The sequence below is a fragment of the Prionailurus bengalensis genome, chromosome D1 (genome assembly GCF_016509475.1).
Source record: "Prionailurus bengalensis isolate Pbe53 chromosome D1, Fcat_Pben_1.1_paternal_pri, whole genome shotgun sequence".
Lineage (NCBI taxonomy): Eukaryota > Metazoa > Chordata > Mammalia > Carnivora > Felidae > Prionailurus > Prionailurus bengalensis.
In genome coordinates this window covers 89,887,248-89,910,179 of record NC_057346.1, presented here as the reverse complement: position 1 = coordinate 89,910,179, position 22,932 = coordinate 89,887,248, and the positions used below count along the sequence as shown (strand labels likewise).

General features: G+C 45.6%; 1 protein-coding gene across 1 annotated transcript; it reads right to left on the bottom strand.

The window, feature by feature from the left end:
• Window positions 1-14,103: 14,103 nt before the first annotated feature.
• FJX1 (four-jointed box kinase 1) lies at window positions 14,104-16,591 on the bottom strand. Its single transcript, XM_043580964.1, has one exon. It carries the CDS (start codon window positions 16,317-16,319, stop codon window positions 15,024-15,026), a length of 1,296 nt encoding a protein of 431 aa, XP_043436899.1. The 5' UTR covers window positions 16,320-16,591; the 3' UTR covers window positions 14,104-15,023.
• Between the last annotated feature and the right edge of the window lie 6,341 nt (window positions 16,592-22,932).

Here is a 22,932-nt window from a genome sequence, read left to right as displayed (position 1 = left end):
GAAATACCTATTGCCAGAGGCCATCTTTCCAGACATCACTTCTCCCCATCCTACTTTTGGAATATTCTCTTTAGTCAGGGATCTTTAATTGTAAGCAACAGAAACAAACCCTGGCAAACAGAAGAAAAAAGAGAAGTTAAACGGTAACAAATCACACGTTCACAGGCTTGAAAGGGAGTTTGAAGTAGATGGCTTGGAACAGACAGGTCCCAGGCAGCTGCAGAAAGTTCTGGTATCACCAACCAGAATAAATAGGCTTTAAACTTTTTTTTTTTCCTTGCTTAAGAAGCAAACTCTTAGGAGGGAGAATTCAATTGACTGAGTTTTTAGATCTCATGCACACTTGTTGACTACATGAGGGCATCTAAATTTAGGACTCAACCAAACTGTCCACAACCGGGTATTTTCCCAAAGTAAACCAGATGCACTTGAAGACACGGATGCCGGGTGGCCACAACCAATGCAAATGCTCATTCTACCTTCAAGTCCTCCTGGTGGGAAAGGTTTTGAGGTCCCTCTCTGCAAAGGGGGTGGTCATGCCAGCTGAACTTCACATCGTGGTCTTTCACAGAATGTGTTGGCAGCCTAGATCAGTGAAAAAGCCCTAAGGCCCACCGGACTGCAGAACATAATAAAACCAAGGGAAGAGCTGTCTGCCTTTGGTTGAGACTGCACTTCACCGAGCGATCTCCGTGTGGCCTTCTCTGGGGAAAGACTCAAGAACTTAATCAGTCCTTTTCACCTCCAATTTCTCCCATTCCTGCCCAGGGTGATTAATGCCATGATGGCTTTGATGACAGCTCCACAGAATCCCCAGGGATCTATAATCCTGGAATGACAACCTAAGGCTATTTGTTTCCTCCAAGATGCTGCACACTTCTATGGGCACCAACTAAGGCCTCGGGACAGTCTTTTGTAAACCTGTCAGAAGGACCTCTGGGCGTTGGCGTGCCTTTTCTAGTTTGAATTTCTTTCCCTTCTATTCCTCATTGTGATCGATTTCAGAAAGGTGGTTTTATCCTCTTTGGTTTGTTCTTTTTTTTTTTTTTTTTAACAGCTCTGTAGATGATGGCCTTGTTTCTTTGACACTGTCTGGATGATCTCCCTTTATTAGCAGGTTTTTGTGGCTTTTTCTTTTTGAGGCATATGCTAAGAAATTGGTTCAGGGAAGAATCACTAGTGAACCCCCAAAGACATATGAAGCCTGCTTTTCAAAGGGCGAGTCATGGGAAGGGGGTCAACATGGAAGCTTCTCGTGAACTATTGATGTGACAGTAACACGGACAGTGTTAGGTGTTTTTCAAGGGGATCATTAAACACAGAATATTTTCCCACACATGCAGTGGGTGGAAATGGGTAAAAAAGAAGCCACTTAATCTGCCTGTGTCCTAATGGTCAATTCCTAATGTTTCCTGATTCTTTACTGTGTGTTAGGTGTTTTCCTAAGTGCTTTGCATGTGTTAACTCATAAAAGGTAGATCTTCGTATTTTCCCTATTTTCAGAGGAGGAGACTGAAGGTCAGAGAGTGTAAGTGCCCAAGGTCACAGAGTCAAAAATGGAAGAGCCAGGGTTAGGACCTAGAGTCTTCCTCTAGATTCCAGCCCTCTGCTACTAAGCTATGTATAGTGTCTCCCTAAAGGGCAGGGGTCATCCCCTGCCCTCTGTGCCTGGTACTTGGCAGGTGCCTGCTTACCTTTGCAGCCTTAAATCGCAATTCTCCATCTGGGACCACACTCTCCAATCACACTGACCTTCTTTGATTTCTAGAGAGCAAGCTCCTTCTCCCTGAGCCTCAAACATGCAATTCTTCTGATTGAAATGCTCTCCACTCCCTCTTTTCCCCTCTTTGCTGGCTGACTTCCACTCATTGCTCTGGTCTCTGTTTAAATGCCACATCCCTCAACCTCCAATGTGAGGTTGTCCCCTATTAACACTCTCGCAGGGCCATGTATTTTCCTGTCATCCCATTTATTACAGTAATGATTTGCTTAATGTCTGTCTCCTCTACCAGGCTTGACACACCAGAAGACCAGAAACTGTGTCTCTAGTTTGCTGACCTGCCCACCCCCCCACCTAACACAATGCTTGACCCAGAGTAAGCAGCCAGGAAATATTTGGGGGATAAATAGATGCTCAGTATCTGCTTGCCAAATAAATGAATAAGGTGAATGAGGCAGGGCAACCAAAGGTAGGGGTTATTTATTTTTTATTTATTTTTAAATGCTTATTTTTTTCATTTTTGAGAGCAAGAGAGAGAGAGAGAGAGAGAGAGAGAGAGAGAGAGAGAGAGAACAAGCAGGGGAGGGGCAGAGAGAGGGAGAGAGAGAATCCCAAGCAGGCTCTGTGCTTAAAGCCTGACTCGGGCTTGATCTCATGAACCATGAGATCATGACCTGAGAGGAAATCAAGAGTCAGAAGCTTAAATGACTGGGCCACCAAGGTGTCCCTATTTAATTTAATTTTAGAGAGAGAGAGTGGTTGAGCATGAGTACAGGAGTGGGGGAGAGGCAATGGGAGAGGGAGAGAAAATCTCAAGCAGGCTCCATGCTGAGAATTGGGCTCCAGCCCAATTCGGGGCTTGGTCTCAAGACGCTGGGATCATGACTTGAGCCAAAATCAAGAGATGGACACTCAAATGACTGAGCCACCCAGGCACCCCAAAGATAGGGCTTAGGATGACAACCCTGCTGTTTCATTTGCCTTATACCCAGGCGATGGTATTCAAATTGCATAAGGAGCAATCAAGTCTTAGTCTTGGGACACTGGTCCAAGAGACTTCCTGCTGTTTTAGGTGTTAACCTGTTAGTGGCTGGATCATGGGTATAGGGCATTGTTCAGGAGAAGGGCGGGGGTGTTTGGGAAAGTGGGAGAGGCTCTCTGGGGACTCAGGGCAGTAGGCATTTCTCAACCGAGTTGGAAGTATTTCAATAGTCTAATAACCAGTGTAACTGCACTGATATATACTGCCCATATATGAGCCATGAGTAATCGCTTGAAAATAACCCAATAGGGATTTCACGTGGAGCACCAACTTCTGAGTTGCTAAGTCTAGAGGCATTACAATAATTTGTACGGTATGAGTCATGCACCCGGGATCACAGCATCGGAAAGGATACATGCTTTCTTTGGAGTTGGGTCATGAATATATATTAAAGGGAGACTTTGGATAGGTCTCCAACTGCAAATGCATGGAGGAAAATGGAGCCATTCGGCAACATTTTGGAGGACATCTTTTATTAGCTTGATGCCTTGAGAAGTCAAAGATGCTCAACCTCTTCTTCATTAGCATTTCGATGTTGCTAATAATAGATCTCTAGAGATGGTCTCTCTAAATGACAAAACTGATCGCGCTGCCCCTGGAAGTGCAAGGTTGAGATTCGTGTGTGATGGTCACGTTGTTGTTTTCTTCACAAGGTTGACAGAGTCGGGTCTCGGGTCTTCAGTGTCCAGCAGCCAAAGATCAAGTGGTGATGGCTGGACCTTGCATAGCTGGGAGCTGTGGCGGAGGCAGGAAGCTGACTACAGACGGCAAGTGATTTTCCCTGAAGTTACGTGACCTTTCTTTAATCCTAAATGTCACCTGCAGAGGCCCGTGCTCTTTTGCCTTAATGTGGCATTGCTTTTCCTGCTCTAATGCTAATTGAAGGTCAATCTGAGGGCTAGGTGTTCCAGAGGCAAAGGCTGCCCCTTGGCCATTCTACTCCATGTGGTTCTTTTTAACAATCCCTCCTCATTGCCCTGCCCTCTTGTTCTCAAGCTTTTCCTTTTTTCTTCCCTTTTCATCCTTTTCCTGGCCTATGTCTCAAATTTGCTAGTGGCAAACGGAGCAGAATTTGTTATTGACTCCTGGGTCACTTGTTTCATGGATTATTTCAGGTCAAATCCTATTAAAGTAAATGTCTCCACTGTAGGGAAATCTCTGAATAACCAAACAGGGCATTTACTCCTCAAGCAAGGGCCAGCTTATCACAAGCAGGATTTGATAGCAGGGTTTAGAAAGAGCTCAGATGGACTTTGTCTCCAGCAAAAAGGCAAACTACATGACCTAAAAACCTTCCCTCTATAAAACACCTATAAATGTTTTATAAAATATAACAAACATCTTTTTAAATGCATAGCCGAGCTCATAAAAATGGAAGGAAAATCCCCAGGGGTCCAAAACAAAGAGAGAATCAAAATCAGAGTGATAGGTGTGAACTGAAACTGGGGCTGCCTTGAGTGTGTGTGTGTGTGTGTGTGTGTGTGTTCTTGTGTGTTTCATGTGCTCCAGCTGGGGGTGGGTGGGGAATTTGGATCTTTCCAACACTCTACATAAAGGTAAGACCCTCAACAAAACTATCCTTACAGCAAAGGGAAATGTGAGAGAAGATTGCTGGTCTTAGCCTGAACTGTGGTCTGGGAACAGAAAAGTCTCCGGGAAGACTCCTCCTGATGTTATCCATGTATAGTACTTAAATTTACATTCCCGTCTGGGACCCCAACTTCCAGGCAAAATAATTGACATGAAAGTGAGCCCGTTATGCCTTTTACCCTGGGTTGCCTGACAGAAGGGAATGGAACTTCTCGGGAAGGACATATGTGCAAGTGTCACAGATAAGAGCCTGGATGAGTGTGGGCTTACACTCTGAAATTATAAAATACGAAGCTTTTGGGAGTCGGGCTGCCAGATTTAGGAAGACAAAACAAAACAAGACACCTAGGTGACTTTGAATTTTAGGAAAAAAAATAATTTGCTATACAAGCATATCTCAAATATTGCTTGCAATATACTTACACTAAACGATTATTTGTTGTTTATCTAAAAGTTAAGTTTCAATTTAAATTTTATGTGGCAACCCTGTATGTGCAAAAGTCAAGAGACATACAAGTAACAGGATCAGACCACCCCAGAACCCCAAAGACTAGACTAATTTAAGTGATTGAATACATTAAATGATTGAGTGCATTTTGAAAACACGAGAAAGAAGAAAATACTAAAAAATGGGAAGTTTTGAAAAAGAACTGAATATTACTTTGGAAGACAGTTTGGCAGTTTTTTACAAAAGTTAAATATGATCTTATCACCTGACATAGCAATTTCACTCCTTGGTATTTACCAAAGGAGAAAAAAAGCTTGCGTACACACAAAAACCTGTGCGTGGATGTTTATAGAAGCTTTATTTACGATTGCCAAAGACTGGGAGGCAACCAAGACGTTCTTCAGTGGGTGAAGGGATACATAAGCTGTAGTGAATCCAGACAATGGAATAGTATTCAGCACTGAAAAGAGATGAGCTATAGAACCATGAAAAGACAAGGAGGGATCTAACTGCGTATTATTAACTGGAAGAATTCAATCTGAAAAGGCTACGCATGTATGAATCCAAGTATATGACATTCCGGAAAAGGCAAAACTGGGGAGACAATAAAATGATCAGTAGCCATGCTTCAGAGGAGAGGGAAGAGTTAAAAGGCAGAACAAAGGATTTTTAGGGCAGTGAAGCTATATATTTGGATGTTACTGTCATGGTGGATACGTGTCACTGTACATGTGTTTAAATCCATAGGATGTATAACACTAAGGGTGAAACTTCATGTAAACATGTACTTTGATAATGATATACAGTAAAACCTTGGATTGCAAGTAACTTGTTCTGCAAGTGTTCCACAAGATGAGCAAACAATTTCTAGTAAATTTTAACATGAGAAATGAGTGATGTCTTGCAATACAAGTAGCATGTGATGCTGAATGTCACATGATCACAACTGAGCCAATGGTTCTTCTCTCTCTCTCTCTCTGTCTTCCCTTCTCACTGTGGGATTGTAGGTGATCGTCTCCCATGCTCTGATGGTCAGTCTCAGCTTGGAGTGTTTGGCAGAAATCAGTGATTTTTCAGAATGTTGGAAGGTGCCCACAACTGGCATGAGTGTGTTTTTTGTCACTTCGAAGCCCCATTGGACATCCCTTTGCATTTCCATGTGAGCGTAAGCTTAGGAATGCTTTGCTTCATTCTAGGTCAGGTTGCCTGCAGATACAGATCCATTCCTCTGCAGCCTTCTTACCAGTTACATTACATACAGTATATGACAAGAGTTTATTAATACTGTCCTGTAGCCGATATCCATGAGAGTGTGTACAATGGTCCCCATGCAGAAAAGCGTTGAAAAGAAAGGCAGTAAGAAAGAGATATTTATGGTGGAAGTTAAGAAGGAAGTCATCAAGAAGTACAAATGAGGTATGCAAGTGGCCAAAATTGCAAGATTTTATAAGACGTTTACGTCTGCATCTCCTCTGCAGAGGAGGAGGGGAAAAAGGCAGAGGAATCCCTCACTTCAAATGAGATTGGGGAGATAGTGTAAAATGCAGGAAACAGTGCAGAATTTTGTAGATAACAACCACCAGAATCAAGACGATAGCAGGGTGAGCGATGAATCTGTTTAATGGCAATGCAATGGCACATTTCCACGAAAATCCTCAAAAGGAGGCAAAAGCAAGTGTCATTGGAAAGGTTTCTTGTTAAAGGTGCAGGAAAAGAAAAAGATTCCATTGAACCAATAGACGGCAGTGATTCCCTTAGTGATATGTCCTACACAATAACCCTCCTCTCTTGTCTCCCTCACACCAGCCCTGAAGGTTTTCAAGGGTAAGTGCCAGCTAATTTGTTTATTTTTCTTTATATTTTGCATTTTCTTTATTATTTTGTATTATATTACAGTATTGTAATCATTGTTATATGAATATTTTTGGGTTGTAGAACAAATCATCTGAGTGCCCATTATTTCTTATGGGGAAATTTGCTTTGATATACAAGTGCTTTGGCTTACAAGCATGTTTCCGGAACGAATTATGCTCGCAAATCAAGGTTTTACTGTGTTAATATAGGTACATTAATTGTAACAAATTAACACTCTGGTGGGAAATGTCTGCTGGGAAATTATGGTTTGGAAATGGTGATAATGGGGATGGTATGAATGTGTGTGTGTAGGGAGTATGTGGGAAACCTCGGTACATTTGGCTCAATTTTGCTATGAACATAACATTGCTCTAAAAGGAGCAATTTCTTAAAAAAAAAAAAAAAAGAAAGAAACAAAAAGAGGGAAGCTGGCTGGCTCAGTTGATGAAGCATGTGACTCTTTTTTTTTTTTTTTTTTTTTTAATTTTTTTTTTCAACGTTTATTTATTTTTGGGACAGAGAGAGACAGAGCATGGATGGGGGAGGGGCAGAGAGAGAGGGAGACACAGAATCTGAAGCAGGCTCCAGGCTCTGAGCCACCAGCCCAGAGCCCGACGCGGGGCTCGAACTCACGGACCGCGAGATCGTGACCTGGCTGAAGTCGGACGCTTAACTGACTGCGCCACCCAGGCGCCCCGAAGCATGTGACTCTTGATCTCAGGGTTGTGGGTTGGAGCCCCACATTGGGTGTAGAGATTATTTAAAAATAAAGTCTTTAAAACAAGGAAGCAAAAAGAACTTTTGGAAATAAAAATAAAGTTGTTAAATTAAAAAAGACAAAACAAAACTTCAGGGATGGATAAATAACAGTTTACACACTGTTGGAGAGAGAATTAGTGAACTGGAAAACAGGTCTGAGGAAATTACCTGGAGGGCAGGATAGAAAAATTAAGAGATGGAAAACATGTACTAGGGGCACCTGGGTGGCTTAGTTGGTTAAGTGTGTGACTCTTGATTTTGGCTCAGGTCATGATCCCAGGGTTGTAGGATTGAGCCCTGTGTCAGGCACCACTCTGAGCGTGGAGCCTCCTTAAAGATTCTCTCTCTTTCTCTCTCTCTGCATCTCTCCCCCACTCCCACTTACTCTCAAAAATTAAATTAAATTAAATTAAATTAAATTAAATTAAATTAAAATTAAAATTAAAAAAAGAAAACACGTACTAGAACTTGGGCCATGGAGGACAGAGAAAGATGACCTAACATATGACCAATAATATTTCTAGAAGGAGAAAATAGAAGAAGAAGAGAGATCAAACATTTGAAGAGATAATGCCTGAGACTTTTTCTAGACTGAAAAAAAACAGACTCATAAGATTTAAGAAACACATCATGTTATCAGAGAAAAACAAAAATAAATCCATATCCAACTACATCATGAGATTACAGGACACCAAAAACAAAGAGATCTTAAAAGAAACCAGTTACAAAAGACTAATATTAAGAAAAATGAGGGAATAAAAAAAGAAAGGAAGACAAAAGAGAAAAACTAAAAAGAACAATGTACTCTATGGTATTAGACAAATCTGTCTTTAAGTAGCAACCCCACCTCTTTGACCTTAACCTCTCTGAAGCTTAGTTTCCATATCTGTAAAATAAATATTCAATCCATAGTCATCGCTAATTCCCTGCAAAATGCCTAACACAAAGGCTTGTTTGTTAGTACATGTTAAGCAAAAAGGAGTTATTATTGACAGAAGTAATTTTCCCATGATATACATTCCTATAGCGTAACCTTGCCCTTGAACCCGACCTCAGGATAATTAATATTTAAATGTATGTCATATTGCAGAAAGCTGGTGCCATTCCTGAGGCACAAAAACCTTAAACTTAACCCTGCAAGACAAGCTTTCGAGATCAACCGCCCTGTGGTCTTGCCATCAGGGCATCTTTAGAATTACTACAAAAATCTCTTTTTGTAGTTTCCTTGTCTTCAGAACTTCCCTAAATTCAAAGATAAATCCAAAACTAACTTGTAAGCTTTCCTTGACCTTCTCCCAGAGCAGCTTACAAAGTCCTGCCACAGGGTCCCATAGTACTTTCCTTTTTCATAGCGTTAATCATGTATTGTTTCTGCTAGATAATGTTCCAGCTTCCTCATTAGACTCTAAGCTCCTTGAAGGCAAGCAACTTACCTATCTTGCTAACCACTGAATCCACAGTGATTAGCACATGGCCTGGAATTTTTAAGGAGGCACTTAAAAAGTTACTGAATCTTCAGAGAAAAGAAATTGGAAGTTAGGGATGGAATTTATTTACAGAATTGTTGTATATAAAATCATGGTATTTTCCTGGAGTTGGAAGGGATTCTAGAAAACATCTAGTCTTCCCATTGCTTTCCTGATGAGAAAAATGAGCTTATCGATTCACCTGAAAGTCTAGGGCTAGTTATTAAATGGTGGAAATCAGACCCAAATGGTATTGTGTTGCCTCCGTGACCAAGATCATGGCTGTGTAAGTGAAAGAAGCCAGGCACAAAAAGACAAGTCATGTATGATTCCACTTCTATGAAATATCTAGAATAGGCAAATTCAGAAAGGCAGAAGGTCGATTAGAAGTTACCAGAGGCTGGGGAGAGGAGGGCTGGAGAGTTATTGCTTAATGATGACAGTATTTTGGTCTGGTATGATGAAAATGTTTTGGAAATAAATAATGGTATGGTTGTACAACAATGGTAGCATAGTATCACTGAATTGCACATTTAAAGATGGTTAAGATGGCAAATTATATACTATGTATGTTTCATCACAACTAAAAGAAAAAAGAAATGAAAATCATGGCTGTGGTCATTCCCCACTCGCCTTGCTTCTCCAGGCCGTTTGTAGATTGGGGACAATTTCTTTAATGAGCATTTAAAAAAATCATTGAGGGAGGGTGCAAACAGGCAGAGATAATGCCTGATGTAGGACCATCAAATTAAAAGTGACATTTCTCTATTATTAACCCACAATTTCTCAGCAAAGTAAAATCTCTAAGCTGATACTAGAAAAATGCCAGTTCCATAAGCTATTTAATTTTTCTGGATAGGGTGTTAAAATAACCGCTAAAACCATAAAAGATACCATATGGCACCAAAGACAGGGGGAGAAAGAGTTCTTTTTTGTTGTTGTGAGTACTCAATGAACAATTTGTTCTCTATTCTCCTAAACATATTAGGGTGCCATTAAGAGAAAAATTTCAAAAGTGTCAGGAAGACATATCCTAAATGGAAAGAAAGTTGAAAAGATAAATAAAAATGAGCATTCCTTTCGCTATATTCGGTGGAGTCCTGCAGAGAAAAAAAATTCCAGCCAGGCAACATTGAGACATAGTTTATTAATGCAGTTTCCCCCACAGCAGGACATAGAAAAGAGAAATTGGTAAAACAGTCACATTAAAAAATTATGACTCCTACATCTGATCTTTATGAATACACAGAAAAGAAAGTGTCCTCTTGAGTCGTCCTTGGGCCATGTTAAGGCAGAGATGCAAAGGATTTTTTTTTTTCCTCCAAAGCAGCACTACTTGCTCACACATGGTTGGAACAGACTGTAAGTTACCTCCCACATTTAGTGGATCTGAAAGGTGTTTATAGGCAGAACTTACTGGAAGATTTTGAGCAGTGCTCCTAATTACGTTTTGAAATAAAACCCTTGTCTTTTGCTTTTAAAGATCATACACCATTGACGTCTGTATTCCCTTGGGAGAAAAATTGTAGTAGGTGCTATAAAACTGGTTACAAGTCAAATTTCTCTGGAGTCTTAGAGCTGGAAAGGACTTTGCCCGTCATCGTCTAACTCAGTGTTTTGCAGTGTGGAGTCTGTGCTCCCCGGGTGAGGTATGAAATCAGTTTAGAGGGTCACAGCTAGCACTGGAAAGTAAAGAAGGAGGCGATAGACTAAAATTGAATATTAAATGCCTTTTGCATATACTGTTTTGAGAAAGTTTTGTTTCAGTTGTGTGTGTGTGTGTGTGTGTGTGTGTACACATGTTGGTTCACACTGTAAAGTGTGTGCCTTACTATGAGTTCTGGTCAAAAAAATGAGAAAGTCGCCCATGTAATCGCTTTGTGTTCCAGGTCAGACGCCTGGAGCCAGAGGGAGTAAATGACTTTCTCAAGTACCGCGTGTCAGAAGTAGTCCAGATCTCTTGACTCCCAAGATCCTTAACATTCGACTCTGATGATGGAAGAATACTAGTCGGTGGGTGTCAACGCTTGCCCTGTGGCTTCCATACCGCGGCAGCTGACATTCTAGTCCCCTTTTGGAGCAATTCCTGTGCTTCTGGGTCGGCTGGACTCCCCTTTCTCCTCCTCCACTAATTCTGCCAACCTTACGCCATACAGCGTCTGACGCTCTGCGAGGCGGAGCGGGTGTGTAGAGGGACAAACGTCAGTGGCCAGGCGTGGATAATCCACGACTGTTGGGTAGCTCGGAAGGTGCAAAATTCCACCCCTGACTGCAGCCTGGAGCTGATGAGCCACTCGAGAAACAGAATCACAGCCTCCCCGTGAAAAAGAGGGGGTGCCTGTGACCACTCACATAGAAGGCGTTCTCAGAAAGGAGACAACCAGCTGACAACTGTGGGCTTTAGGTAATTCCTGCCAGACTCATGCACTCTGGCTGGTCTTCCTGAGCCGAAATAGAAGCATGCAGAAAGCGTTCTATGACTGCAAAGACAAAGCAGGATTATGAAAGAGGATCCTGCCCGGGATTCAAAGTGCCTCTGGTTTGGACTTAGAATGATCACCCTCATCAAGAAACAAACACTTGTAACGCATTTACTATGTGCCAGGTATTGTTCTGAGAATATTAAAAATATTTACTCATTTAATCCACATAGTCAACCTTTAGGCCTTGGTGGACTTTCCTAGTTGCACAAGGTTGAGAAGCATGGAGATGTGTTAAAATAATGTTTTTCTTCCTGATCCGAAGACAGGAGGGTGAGTACTGTTAATAGTGTAGAAACCACGTCACTGACGGAGCGAATTAATCAATAGCCAAATCCGGGGAGAAAAGGTCAACTGCCTACTTTCTCTTGGCCGAAGGAACCGGGGGAGGATAGTCCTTGCGAAGATTCATCACTTTCTGATGCTTTCCAGAAGTGGTGATAGATCTGCGACAAGCCATTTATTAAAAAAAAAAAAAAATTACCTTCGTATATTTGTAGGATAGCTGCTTTGGTGGTGAGGCATCTGCTTGGGTCCAGAAAACACCCCCCTCAAGCCCATGTAGTGATCAAACCTGTGCCCTGGGCCTCATCCAGTGCTTTGCATGGTGCTGGGAGAGGGTCCTCAGTACTGTGTTGAATTCATTTATTATCACACTTCAAAAACCGAAAACTGACTTTGGAAACTGCTAGATTTGGCTTTGATGATGAAAATTAGTAGAAGTTTACTGAAGTGTAAGAAGGGCAAGAGGTTTTTTTTAAAGATGAAAAGGAAGCGAGGGTTTTTTTTTTTTAAGTACCTATTACATGCCCTTATGTTTTATAGGTTAACATTAAATCCCCCAATACTCTGATGGAATCTCCATTTCATAGATGAGGGAACTAAGTTAAATGATTTGCTGAAAGTAAATAGGTGAGGGGCAGGATTCAGGATACAGTTTGCCTGCAGAATCCATTACTCTTTCCACATCACGCTGTAGCCCGAAAGTTAAAAAAATTTTTTTTTTCGTCATCTGAAAAATGATTTGGCCCTAGCACTATTCACTGACCATGGCAAATCTTTAATTGATCTTTCCATGCCATAGCCTACCGATTATCCACGAGGAATGGCAACAGTTAAGACCTGTTCTCTGTAATTAAGCCTTGGTTCCCTTACCAACTCCACCATGTAATTACACTTACTTCTCGAACAGGCAGATATGGTTCACTAAAGGATCTGAGAACAGCCATTTAAATGAAGCTTGGTTTCTTGCTCTGGTTTGGTCAAGTCTGGGCTTGGGCACATAAAGAATGCTGCTGACCCTGAACTCACCAATGCTGATGCTACGTGGGAGTCGGGGTGTATTTCCTGCGTATTCTGTGAAACTTCGAACTTCTTCCTGCTCATCGTTTTCCTCAATGAACATGTCGAGTAAAAATGCAGGTTGCTAAATATTTATCCTTTTCTTGGAGCAGCCTGGGCTGACTTAGGCAGCAAGTCTCATATAGTTATTAATCATCAGAAATGGAAAATGTTTCTTTTTGAAAGGTATAATTATCAGAGGTCTCACACGAACAAGATCTTGAAAAGAAGATAGTATTTGCCATCATCAGGACATTCTGTGGCTGTACTAATGAAAAAATTTGGCTTATCCCACAAAGTTTATGGACTTTTTTTTTTCAGTTGAAATAAGATTTGGCTTAGCATAAGGCACTAAAAGGGTAAGGATGGTTTTAAATAGTGAAGTTACGCAGGGCTGTGTTGTAATGTGGAGTGAGAAGGGGAACCCACAGAGATTCAATTATCTTCAGGAGTCTAGAAAACCCTAGGCTTACAAATGCACACCAAATAAACCAACTATTAAACAAAAGTTGCTTGGAGTTAGAAGTCATTAAATAAAAATGAGATGACAAGCAAGGTCACTTGGACCCAGAGATCGAAGGAAATGTCCAGATTAAACACCGGAGGGTTTAAAACAAACACAAACCAACCCCCCCCTCTTCTCTTCCCTCATGGGTCAAAAAGGAGCTTAAGACAGTCCAAAAATATTTTCTGAGTTTGAAGTCCCCAAAAAGCAAGGATTCAAAGGTCACATACAAAGTACTGCCCACTTTCTTGGTCTCACCATGGCTATTCTGAGGGGACTGTGCAATTAGTACCTGGGGGGAAAAAAAAAACTCTTAAGAGAGTTGGAGAGGTCCAGATGTTGGAGATTATGACCTCCTGGATAAAATGGAATTTAACGAAAAGAATTAATTTATGACTTTCTCTCCCTATTTACAGTATGTGTTCAGCTTATTATCTGTACATATTGTGATGCACAGCAATTACAATGCTGAAAATAATGGGCAACACGTGTCCACTGTAGTTAAGTTTAAAAGGGGGGGGCATTTGTCACATTTTAGTCTGCACATCTGGTTCTACAATATTTGCCAACTGAATAGTATAGAAATATATTGCAGTGAAAATCCTTTCATATTAAAGTTTTATTTGCCAGGAAGTAGAATTCTTTCCTTTCCTCTCTCTCCCCCGCATTTTATGCTGAACTCTGAAATTTCCAGCACTAGGGTTCATCTGAGCAAACAGGACAGGGAATCTGCTCTTGTCTTTGTTTAATTCTCCAAGTTCTGATAGTGACAATTGGGATATATATGCATCCTTTGTTTTGTAAAGCACATCCACAAGGGAGAAACCCTAAGGCTTATTCTAAAAAGCTGGTAGGGCATCAGATATCTCCCACACTTAAAACCACAGAAATTAAATTCTAAATTTTAAACTCCCTTTTATTGAAATATAAGTTTGTTTAGCATATTTACAACACTTTATGCACATATATACACAGAAGGCAAAGTCTGTCAAATAAAAAAGTTTTTCTTAATAAAAAATTAAAATAAAAACAAAGTAAAGTGCATGAAATTCATTTTCTTCTGGTGAACATCATCATTGTCAAAATTTTGGTCGATGGGGAGGGGGGAGGAAGAAGAAATTCATTACTTGACTCAGCGCATACAGCCGGTCCTGTATTTGTAGCCCTTAGGCCAAAATGACAAGTGGTTAGGAACAAGTCAGACTCATTGTCAGGGTCTGTAGGACCCCCACCCCGGTTCCGAAGGTCCTGCTCTCTTTGTCCTATCGGGAGCCTTCCCCCAGCTCCTAACAGTGATCTCACCATCACGGTGCTGGAACAAAGGCGGAACACAGGAAGGGGGCTCCACCAGCCAATGTCACAGCCCAGCTCCGGGGCCACCAGCGCAGCGTTTGGTAGGAAATGCAGGATTAGCTCAACGGCTCAAACAGAAGTTTTCCTTTTTCGGAAGGGGAATGCGGGGGCCAAGGAATGGGATGCATCTCCCACGGAGACGGCCACCCGGGGGCCAAACTCCGCAGCCCGTTTCTTCGGATCCAAACTCAGTGCTGGCACAGGGTAGAATCCTTTCAGAGGCTGGGCGGAAGGAATGGTTCACTTCTTCCCCCGGTGAGTTCGTCCTCCCAGAACTTTGAAAGGAAACGGCAGGAGACGGAGAGAAAGGGGCAGGTGGGTGAAGCTGAAGTTTTAGCCTCCTTCCCGCTCCGGCCACTGGCTGGGCGTTGGCCGGCTGGTCCCCCGCGGCGGCCGAAGCGACGGCCCTTCCCCCATCAGCCATTCCTCAGCCAGGGGTCTCTCTCTCTCTTCCTCCAGGGTACGCTAAGTCCCCGGTCGGCGGCCGTACTTGGCCTTACAGTGCAAAATGTGCTTGGCGAGGAAGTCGAGGCGGCGCTGCAGCAGCTGAGCGTGGGGGTCGGCGAGCGCGGCCAGCTCCGGGAAGCGAGGCTCGTGGCGCTGGTAGAGGCGCAGCAGCCGGGCGGCCGCGTCCTGGCCGCGGTGCAGCTCCAGGACGCGCCGCGCAGTCCGCTCGCGGAACACGCACACCGACTGCAGCAGCGGCTCGTTATATTTGTCCCACATGCCCGCCACCCGGTAGCCGTGCACCAGGCCCGCCTCGTTGTCCAGAAAGACCAGCGCCCCGCCGGGGCCGCGGTGCAGGTTGCTGGTGGCGCGCTGCATGACGCGCGGGTCCCACTGCAGGCTGAAGAGGTTGCTGACGAGCCGGTCGAAGTTGGCCGTCAGATAGTCAAAAAGGATCAAGTCGGTCCACTGCACCAGGTCCACCAGCTCCGCCTGGCTGCGGTTGGCCAGCTCGCCTCCGGCGGCACGCAGGGGCCGCAGCTGGCCGTCCTCCGAGCGCCAGGGCGCGGGCACCACCACGTCCGTGAGGTTGGGCAGCCAGCGCGTCAGGCTCACCACGCTGCCCTCCGTCCAGTGTGCGGCACGAAGCTCCTCCTGCACTTGCGCCCACTGCGCGCCGCGAGCCTCCACCCGGGCCAGTGCCAGCGGCGGCACGTGGCGCTGGAGGCCCAGCAGGCGCGCCAGGTAGTAGGACAGGGCCTCGCCCTGTATCTGCTCGGGGTTGATGCCGTAGCGCACGCAGGCGCGGGTGCCGTCGGAAAAGCGGGCCAGCCGGTTGGAGCTGCGCCCGCAGCCGCCGCGCTCCAGGGCCACCACCCGGGCGCCGCGCGCCGCCTCCAGCCACGCCGCCGCCTGCGACTCGGAGAAGCCGCGGGGCACCTGCTCCTCCAGGCCGCGGCTCCAGAAGACGCCCCCGTGCACCACGGCGCGCCCCTCCGGCCCGAGCCGCCGGGATGGCACGTGTCGCTCGCGCTCGCCCGGGGGCCGCCGGGGCGGGCCGTCCGCGCCGGCCGCCAAGGTGAGCAGCGCCCGGAAAGTTTTCAGGGAGCCGCCGCGGGCGTCCCGCGCTAGGGGCGGGGGCAGGGGGAAGCGAGGCGCGGGCCCCGGGCCGCCGCTCCGGGCCGGGCGCCGCGGGAGTCGGTCTTCGGGCGGCTGGGTGCGCGGCGGCAGGAGCCCGCCCCACAGCGCCAGCAGCGAGCCCAGCGCCAGCAGCCAGAGCCCCGCGGCGGCGGCGTCCCGCATCCTCCTGCCCATGCTCCCCCGGCCGTGCCGGGGCCGCCGCCGCTTCAAGCCGAGCCCGGGCGCCCGGGTCCCGGCGGCGAGGCGGGCCCGGCAGCGTGCTGGCTCCGGGGCTCCGGGCGCCTCAGCCCCATCGCGGCAGCGGGGCTCTGCCTGGCGCTCCGCCCCGCGCTGGGAACTCGCCTCGCCGCCGCTTCCCAGCTGCTTTTGTATTTCGCTGTGAGACCCTCGGGCGGGCGCGATTCACAGGCGCCCGGACCACGTGGGAGCGAGGGGGATCCCCCTCCCCCTCCGCGGCCGCGGCTCCCCGCCCCCCACTCCCCCGCCCCCTTCCCCTCCTCTTCCCCTTAAAGCGGCGATGGCTCTTTCCGAGCGGGAGAGGCGGCCCCACTTTGGTCGGGGACTTAGCGGCCTGGAGGAAGCCGGGCTGGCGGCGCCCGCGCGGGGGCGTCGGAGGGGGCGGCACCGAGCTGGAGTGGCGCGGGGTAGGAGGGCCGCGGCTCGGTCCCTGGTTGGAGAGGTCGCCGGGTCTCCGCGCCGGGGCAGCGCCGGCCTCCTGCAAAGTTCAGACTGACCCCTGCCGCGCTCTGGGCGCCGCCTGGCGAGTGTTGGGGCGGGTCCCTTCGCCTGCTCGCTTTCCGACGGTGTGATTCACCCTGCCTTTATGTAAATCCCTGGGAATCTCTCCGAGCCACGGAGGATGTGACTCCAGCCCGGTTAGAGGAACCGTCTGTAGCAAACAACTTTGAACCGACCCCCCTTTCCGACTGTGCTTACCGCGGCGGGCCGCGGCGGGCGTGTGCGCTTTGACGTTGGTGGTTCCGTCTTTCCCGTGGGACTCACGGGGGCATTAAACCTGGCTGTGCAAGTAATAGAACACCTAGGGCAGCTCCTAGCCTTTCGTTCATCGATTCAACAAAGCGTCGGTCTCAGGGCAGTAAAACCCACAGATTCTCCCCGTGTTCGAGGAGCTGACGTTCCTAGGAGAGGTTCAGGTTGCTAAGAGAGCATTGTGTAACCCAGGATCCGACCTAGTGCAGGAGGTAGAGGTGCCAGGGACACACACACACACACACACACTCTCTCTCTCTCTCTCTCTCTCTCTCTCTCTCTCTCAAGAAATGATACAGTTTTGCCCACGAGGAAACTGAGGCAGGGAGAAGGCTTGCTCAATATGCTAGACTTAGCAAGTGCACAAACTAAAATTCAAACTTGGGCCTTCTGGCCGCGTGCCACCTGATTTTCCCTTCATCAAGAAGCTCATTACTTTATCAAGTTGCCAGCATCTTCATTTTTTTTTTTAATCGTTGTCATTTAGCCAGTTACTTTCGTCTCCAAAAGTGACTTTCAATTCGAATGAAAAAGAATCCTGATATTACATTTGACTTGCTGGTTTAATGGCTTAAGGGAAAAATATGATTGGGGAGGGGGTGGAAGAGAAAAAACCCAAAACAATGTCGTAACAGACCACATTGTCTTCCAGCCACCTCTGGGTTCAAGCCACCAGGAAGGCTCTTGGATAAGAATTGACTTTCCCCCTTCCCTCTCTGCAGGAGCATGTCCCAGAAACAAAACAGGTAAGACACAAGATGGGGGTGGGGTAGGGGTGAAGGTGGATTCCACCTCCTGAAAGCAGGGGTTTGACATGTTTTCTTGCATGTGTTTCTTTTCTCTCTTTATCCTCCATCAGGTGCACATGGGGGTTTTTGACTTTATGAGCTCATCAGCTGGCACTGATTATATTTTATTCTCCAAAGAATGAATGTTTAGAGTTATAGGGCAGACGCCCTCATGTTTGCGGCTGAACAGAAGCATCAACAGACCGTATCTGGAGCCTTCTAGTGCTTACCCTATATGCCCTCAAGTGTTTCCATATTGGCTGAAGTGTGGAGTCTTTGTTGAATCTGTTCCACACCACACAGCTATATCATGCCTTTTTATAGATCTTATCTGATGATGCGCTGACTGTGGCTCCCATATGTATGCATCAAAACATATTAATTCAGTAAAAGATACTTTCTGCTCTGTGTATGCTCTGTACCTTCTGTTTCCCTAAAGGGCAGGGACTAATGTTTCTTGACAACCTTTTATTTTTCTTAAAACCACCTAATATAATATATTACACCAAATAGATGCTCAGTAAATTGAATTTGATTTTTTGTCTTTTGGTTTAACTTCTGAGAATTTTTTTTTTTTTTTAACCGCGATGCTTTCAGCTTGGGTAAACTGTAAGCAAGATCTCCACCTTGTGGGCACAAGTGGAATATCATCTGTGTATGCATGTTTCACAGGATAATTCATTATTTCAGTTAAATTCTGAGAATATTAGGCGGCTACCACAGTCCGTGACATGTCCTGGGTGCTATGGGGAAATGAAAAGTAGTCGGCGTCTTTGTCTTTTTAGCTGTTAACAAAAACTATAAAGAACTGCCAGGGATAGTTCACTGTAAACTATGAGGCAAGGAGTCCCTCTTGTCTGTTTCAGGGCTGCCTGGCACCGTGCCTGGCACTTAGTGGGTGTTCAATACGATTTGGTGAATAAGTCATTGGAATGTTAATGAGATTAAGTTTCGGCAAGTGGCACGTTGGTTTTTTTATTTTTATTTTTTTTTACTTTATTATTTTTTTAACGTTTATTTATTTTTGAGACAGAGAGAGACAGAGCATGAACGGGGAAGGGTCAGAGAGAGGGAGACACAGAATCTGAAACAGGCTCCAGGCTCTGAGCTGTCAGCACAGAGCCCGATGCGGGGCTCGAACTCACGGACTGCGAGATCACGACCTCAGCCGAAGTCGGCCGCTTAACTGACTGAGCCACCCAGGCGCCCCAGTTTTTTAATTTTTTTAATAAAATCTGTGTACTACTAAAAGGTACAAAATAAGAACTTTCATTCAGTTTAAAAGGAAAAAAATATTGGTGAAGGCTCCACATAATGTAGGAAGAGGAAGCACGTGGCTTTCCTTCAGGGAGAGCGGGCCTCCAACCCAGCAACTCCACATCCCGGAATCTTTCAGTCATGTTCCTGGTACTGACGAAGAAAACTGGGCCTTAAAGAGGTTGGCTAAGCTCTTACCCCTAGGAAGATGGGCTGACCTTATCGTAGCCCTTTGCCCGTAGCTACAGGACTGAATGCACCTCATACCAAAATGGGATGCGCTAACAGAAACTTGAACAAATGCACCGAAATGTAGAGTTCCGTAAAACCAAAGGAATAAGCCAAAACCAAAACGCAAGCCCCCAATGGAATGCAGTTTTAAAATGGTCTTTGATGATTTTAGAGAGTATTTAAACACACCCCTGTGTTTTCACCTGTAAGATGACCACACTCCCTCCTGCCTTTACTTCCCAGTCCAAGGACACTCCTCTCCCCCGCTCCTGGCCAAGTCACTGTGGCTCAGACTGTGGGATAGCACCGCCTGATGCTTGCGGATAAAGGAAGGTGCTGCTCATCTGTCCCTATGAACCTATTTTCACCTTGAAAACTTTCTTAATATTCCTCGGAGCTTCTCCCTGAGCCTTGACTTCCAGTTGCTTCAAATGTTTCCATAGTTCTGTTTGAAGAATGATGTGGCTCATTTAACAGTGCCTCCTGGGGAAGAGGGTGGGGGTGGAGTGGAGGGTTGGGAGCAGGGCTGGAGGCTTGGGGTTGGAACGTTTCCCAAGTCTGGCATTTCCACATTCTGGCTGTTTCCTTTCTGGCCAGTTATTTCCCTTCTATGAGTTTAGATTTCCACATCTGAGAAGTGAGGGTAATAAATCCTACCTACCTCACGCAGTTGTTAGGACGTGCTAGCGAGATATTACTAATCACCACAAAGCTGGCGGCAAACACCGAGTGCTTATTATGGGCTTGGCACGGGGCTAAGCCCCGCACACGTGTTATCTGCTTTAACCTTTCCAGCAAATACGATTGTCCCCCTTTTACAGATGGGAATGCTGAAGCCTAGCCAATGACTAGCCTGAAGCCATATAGTAAGTAAAGGGCAGGGCTGAGATTCTAGAATGATGGAGGACAAACCCTTTGCAAAAAAAATAATAAAAAAATAAAAAAATAAAAATTATTGCATTAAATCCAAGTAGACTCAACTCAGATTACATTTTGCTTTGAAATGTTCTCTGGGGTTGCTACTAAGTGAAACGGCTAAGAGACCAAATCCTCAAGCCAAATTGGGTTTAAAACTTCCCGGGCATGTAACCTTAAGTTACTTGACCTCTCTGTGCCTCAGTGTACTCATTTGTAAAGTGTGGTTGTAGGAGTATTGTTGGTGTTACTAATACTAATGGTAACAATTATGTAACATCTGATGATTAACACTACTTATCGGTAACAAACCTTGTAGGTCATTGTGAGGATTAAATTAGCTCCTGTATTTAAAATGCTTGAAAGACTATCTGAGTTCATTCTTCTAGTATTCGTGTGACTATGTGTGAGATTATTAGCTCTGTGACCCTGGGCAGCTTTCTAACCTCTCTGGGCCATAGTTTTATTTGGGTCTGCCTTTCCCCCCCTTTCCCCGTAGGGTACCGTATTTTTCTGCTTGAGGATCACTTTCCCTTCCTTGGTATGTCTCTATTGGGTCTCGAGCTCAAGAATTGCTTACCTGATCCCGTCCTCACATACCTGGCTGCCAGGGGCAGGCATTTACACACCTTGTTCCAGGTAAATCCTGCTGGATAGCTAGAAGGAGGTCAGGAAATGTAGTAGACTTTGCAATTAACCTGTCTGCCTGAATGAGTCCTGCTTTTAAGAATACACTGTGTTTCTGGAAAGAAAGTCAAAATTGACATAAACCCGTGATTTATGGTGAGAATAGCATTTTTATGAACCTCTTTATTCCCTTTTTGACCTGCTTTTGAAAAAGATTCCTGTAGCCACTGGTGTTAGAAGCTAGAATCTAAAGGTTAGTGCTCTGGCGAATTAATTTAGCAAGTTTTAAAGCCGTTGCCGAGACGAACCTGTCAGATAGCGTCATACTCTAGTTACAGGGTGTGGTGATAAAAATACCGGGCTGGGCATTTGGGGACAGGAGTTTTTTTTTTCTCTGCTATAATTTAGTTCAACTGCAATTTTGTCTTCAAGTGGCGAAGGCCAAGAACTGGGCAGTAAGTGATGGGCCATCTGTTTTTCTCTCCTCATTAACGCCTGTGTTGGGAGCTTTGGTTGGTTCTCTTCAGCTTTCTCTTTTGTCCTTCTTCCCGGCAGCTTCCCATTCTCCCTGCGCCTGGGGCTGGAAGAGAAGCTGAGCCCTGGTTGGGCTAAGCCAGTCATGGTGTTTTCAATCCCCTTGCCCGTGTTAGGTGTAGGCATAGGCTTGTGACGCCATTCTGGCCAGTGAGACCTGGAAGACCCCAGAGATGTTTCCGGAAAAGGTATCCATATTATGGCAAAAAGATGCGGAAAAGGTATGGCCCCTTTTCTCCGTGGTTCAGGTCCAGCTGTGAGGGCTGGAATAGGACAGTCACTGTATAACTGCACAGTGAGGCAGGCAGAGCAGAAGGAAGGAGCCTGGGTCCTTGGTAATGTCATCAAACCCTCAAATTAATCCACCCTGAAGCCACCTTTCCTCTGGACTTCTTGCGTGGTTGAACGCTCTCCAAATTGGGGCTTTTTGCTGTTTGCAGACCAGTGATTCCTACATGATACCATCTCTCACAGAGGAGCTTACAAACCGGAGAGGAGCCAACACGTAAATAGATCTCTCCCATCACAACTGTGCTCCTGGGCCGGCAGCGAAGTGAAGTCTTTAGGCACATGTGCCCTGCAGCCGGGTCCAGTCTTGCATTTGCTAGCTGTGCCATCTTGGGAAGGTCACTTAACCTCTCTGAGCCCATTAACTTATCTGAAAAGTGGAGATGATAACTGTACCTGCCTCATAACATTATTGTGTGGATGAAATGCACATTAAGCACTTAGTAAGTTGCTCAGTAAATATTATTGACTGCTCTAGCAATTATGGAAATATAAGCTATATGGGAACACGGAGGAGGGAGCAACAGATTCTATCTACCAGGAAAGGCCAGGAAGGCTTCACCAAGGAGGCAGATGTTAAGCTGAGTCTGGAAGGGTAAGTGGGGGTTTGCAGGTCAGGCTTCGGGGAGAAGGGCATTCAGGCGAGCAGAGGGAATGACATGGGAGCTCAGCAGCCATGTGCCCACGGGCAGATTACCACATCCTTCAGGAGCTCAATTTCCTCATCCTTAAAAGCACTTGAGTATGTGGGATTAGCTTAATCCGCTTTTGATAAAAGAAACAAAGCTCAGGCCCCCTCCTTAGGTTGGGAAGCCCCGGGTCAGAGATCTTCTACAGCCCCTTCGTCACCCATCTAGGACTGTTTCCCTGCACCCTGAAGAAATTCACTCAACAAACATTTCCCACTAAAGGGGGTGGCTCTCCCCAGCTTTGTTGATTTCTTTGTTCATTGCCACCCAGAGCTTTATCCGGTGCGCAATTAGCAATGCTGTCCCCGCTCAGCTTCCTTGGGAGCCCTGCACATCTCATCAGTCAGATAGATGCTGAAGCTTAATTAAGCTTGTAAAGCTTTCTGATTTTCTCAGATGAAAGGTGGCCCATAAGTACCAGGTTTTATTTTGGTGGCTCCTGCCAAGGGTTATTATAAACAGGGCTTC

Coding starts and splice junctions, on each gene's coding strand:
- FJX1 (XM_043580964.1), bottom strand. CDS start 16,319: ATGGGCAGGAGGATGCGGGACGCCGCCGCCGCGGGGCTCTGGCTGCTG.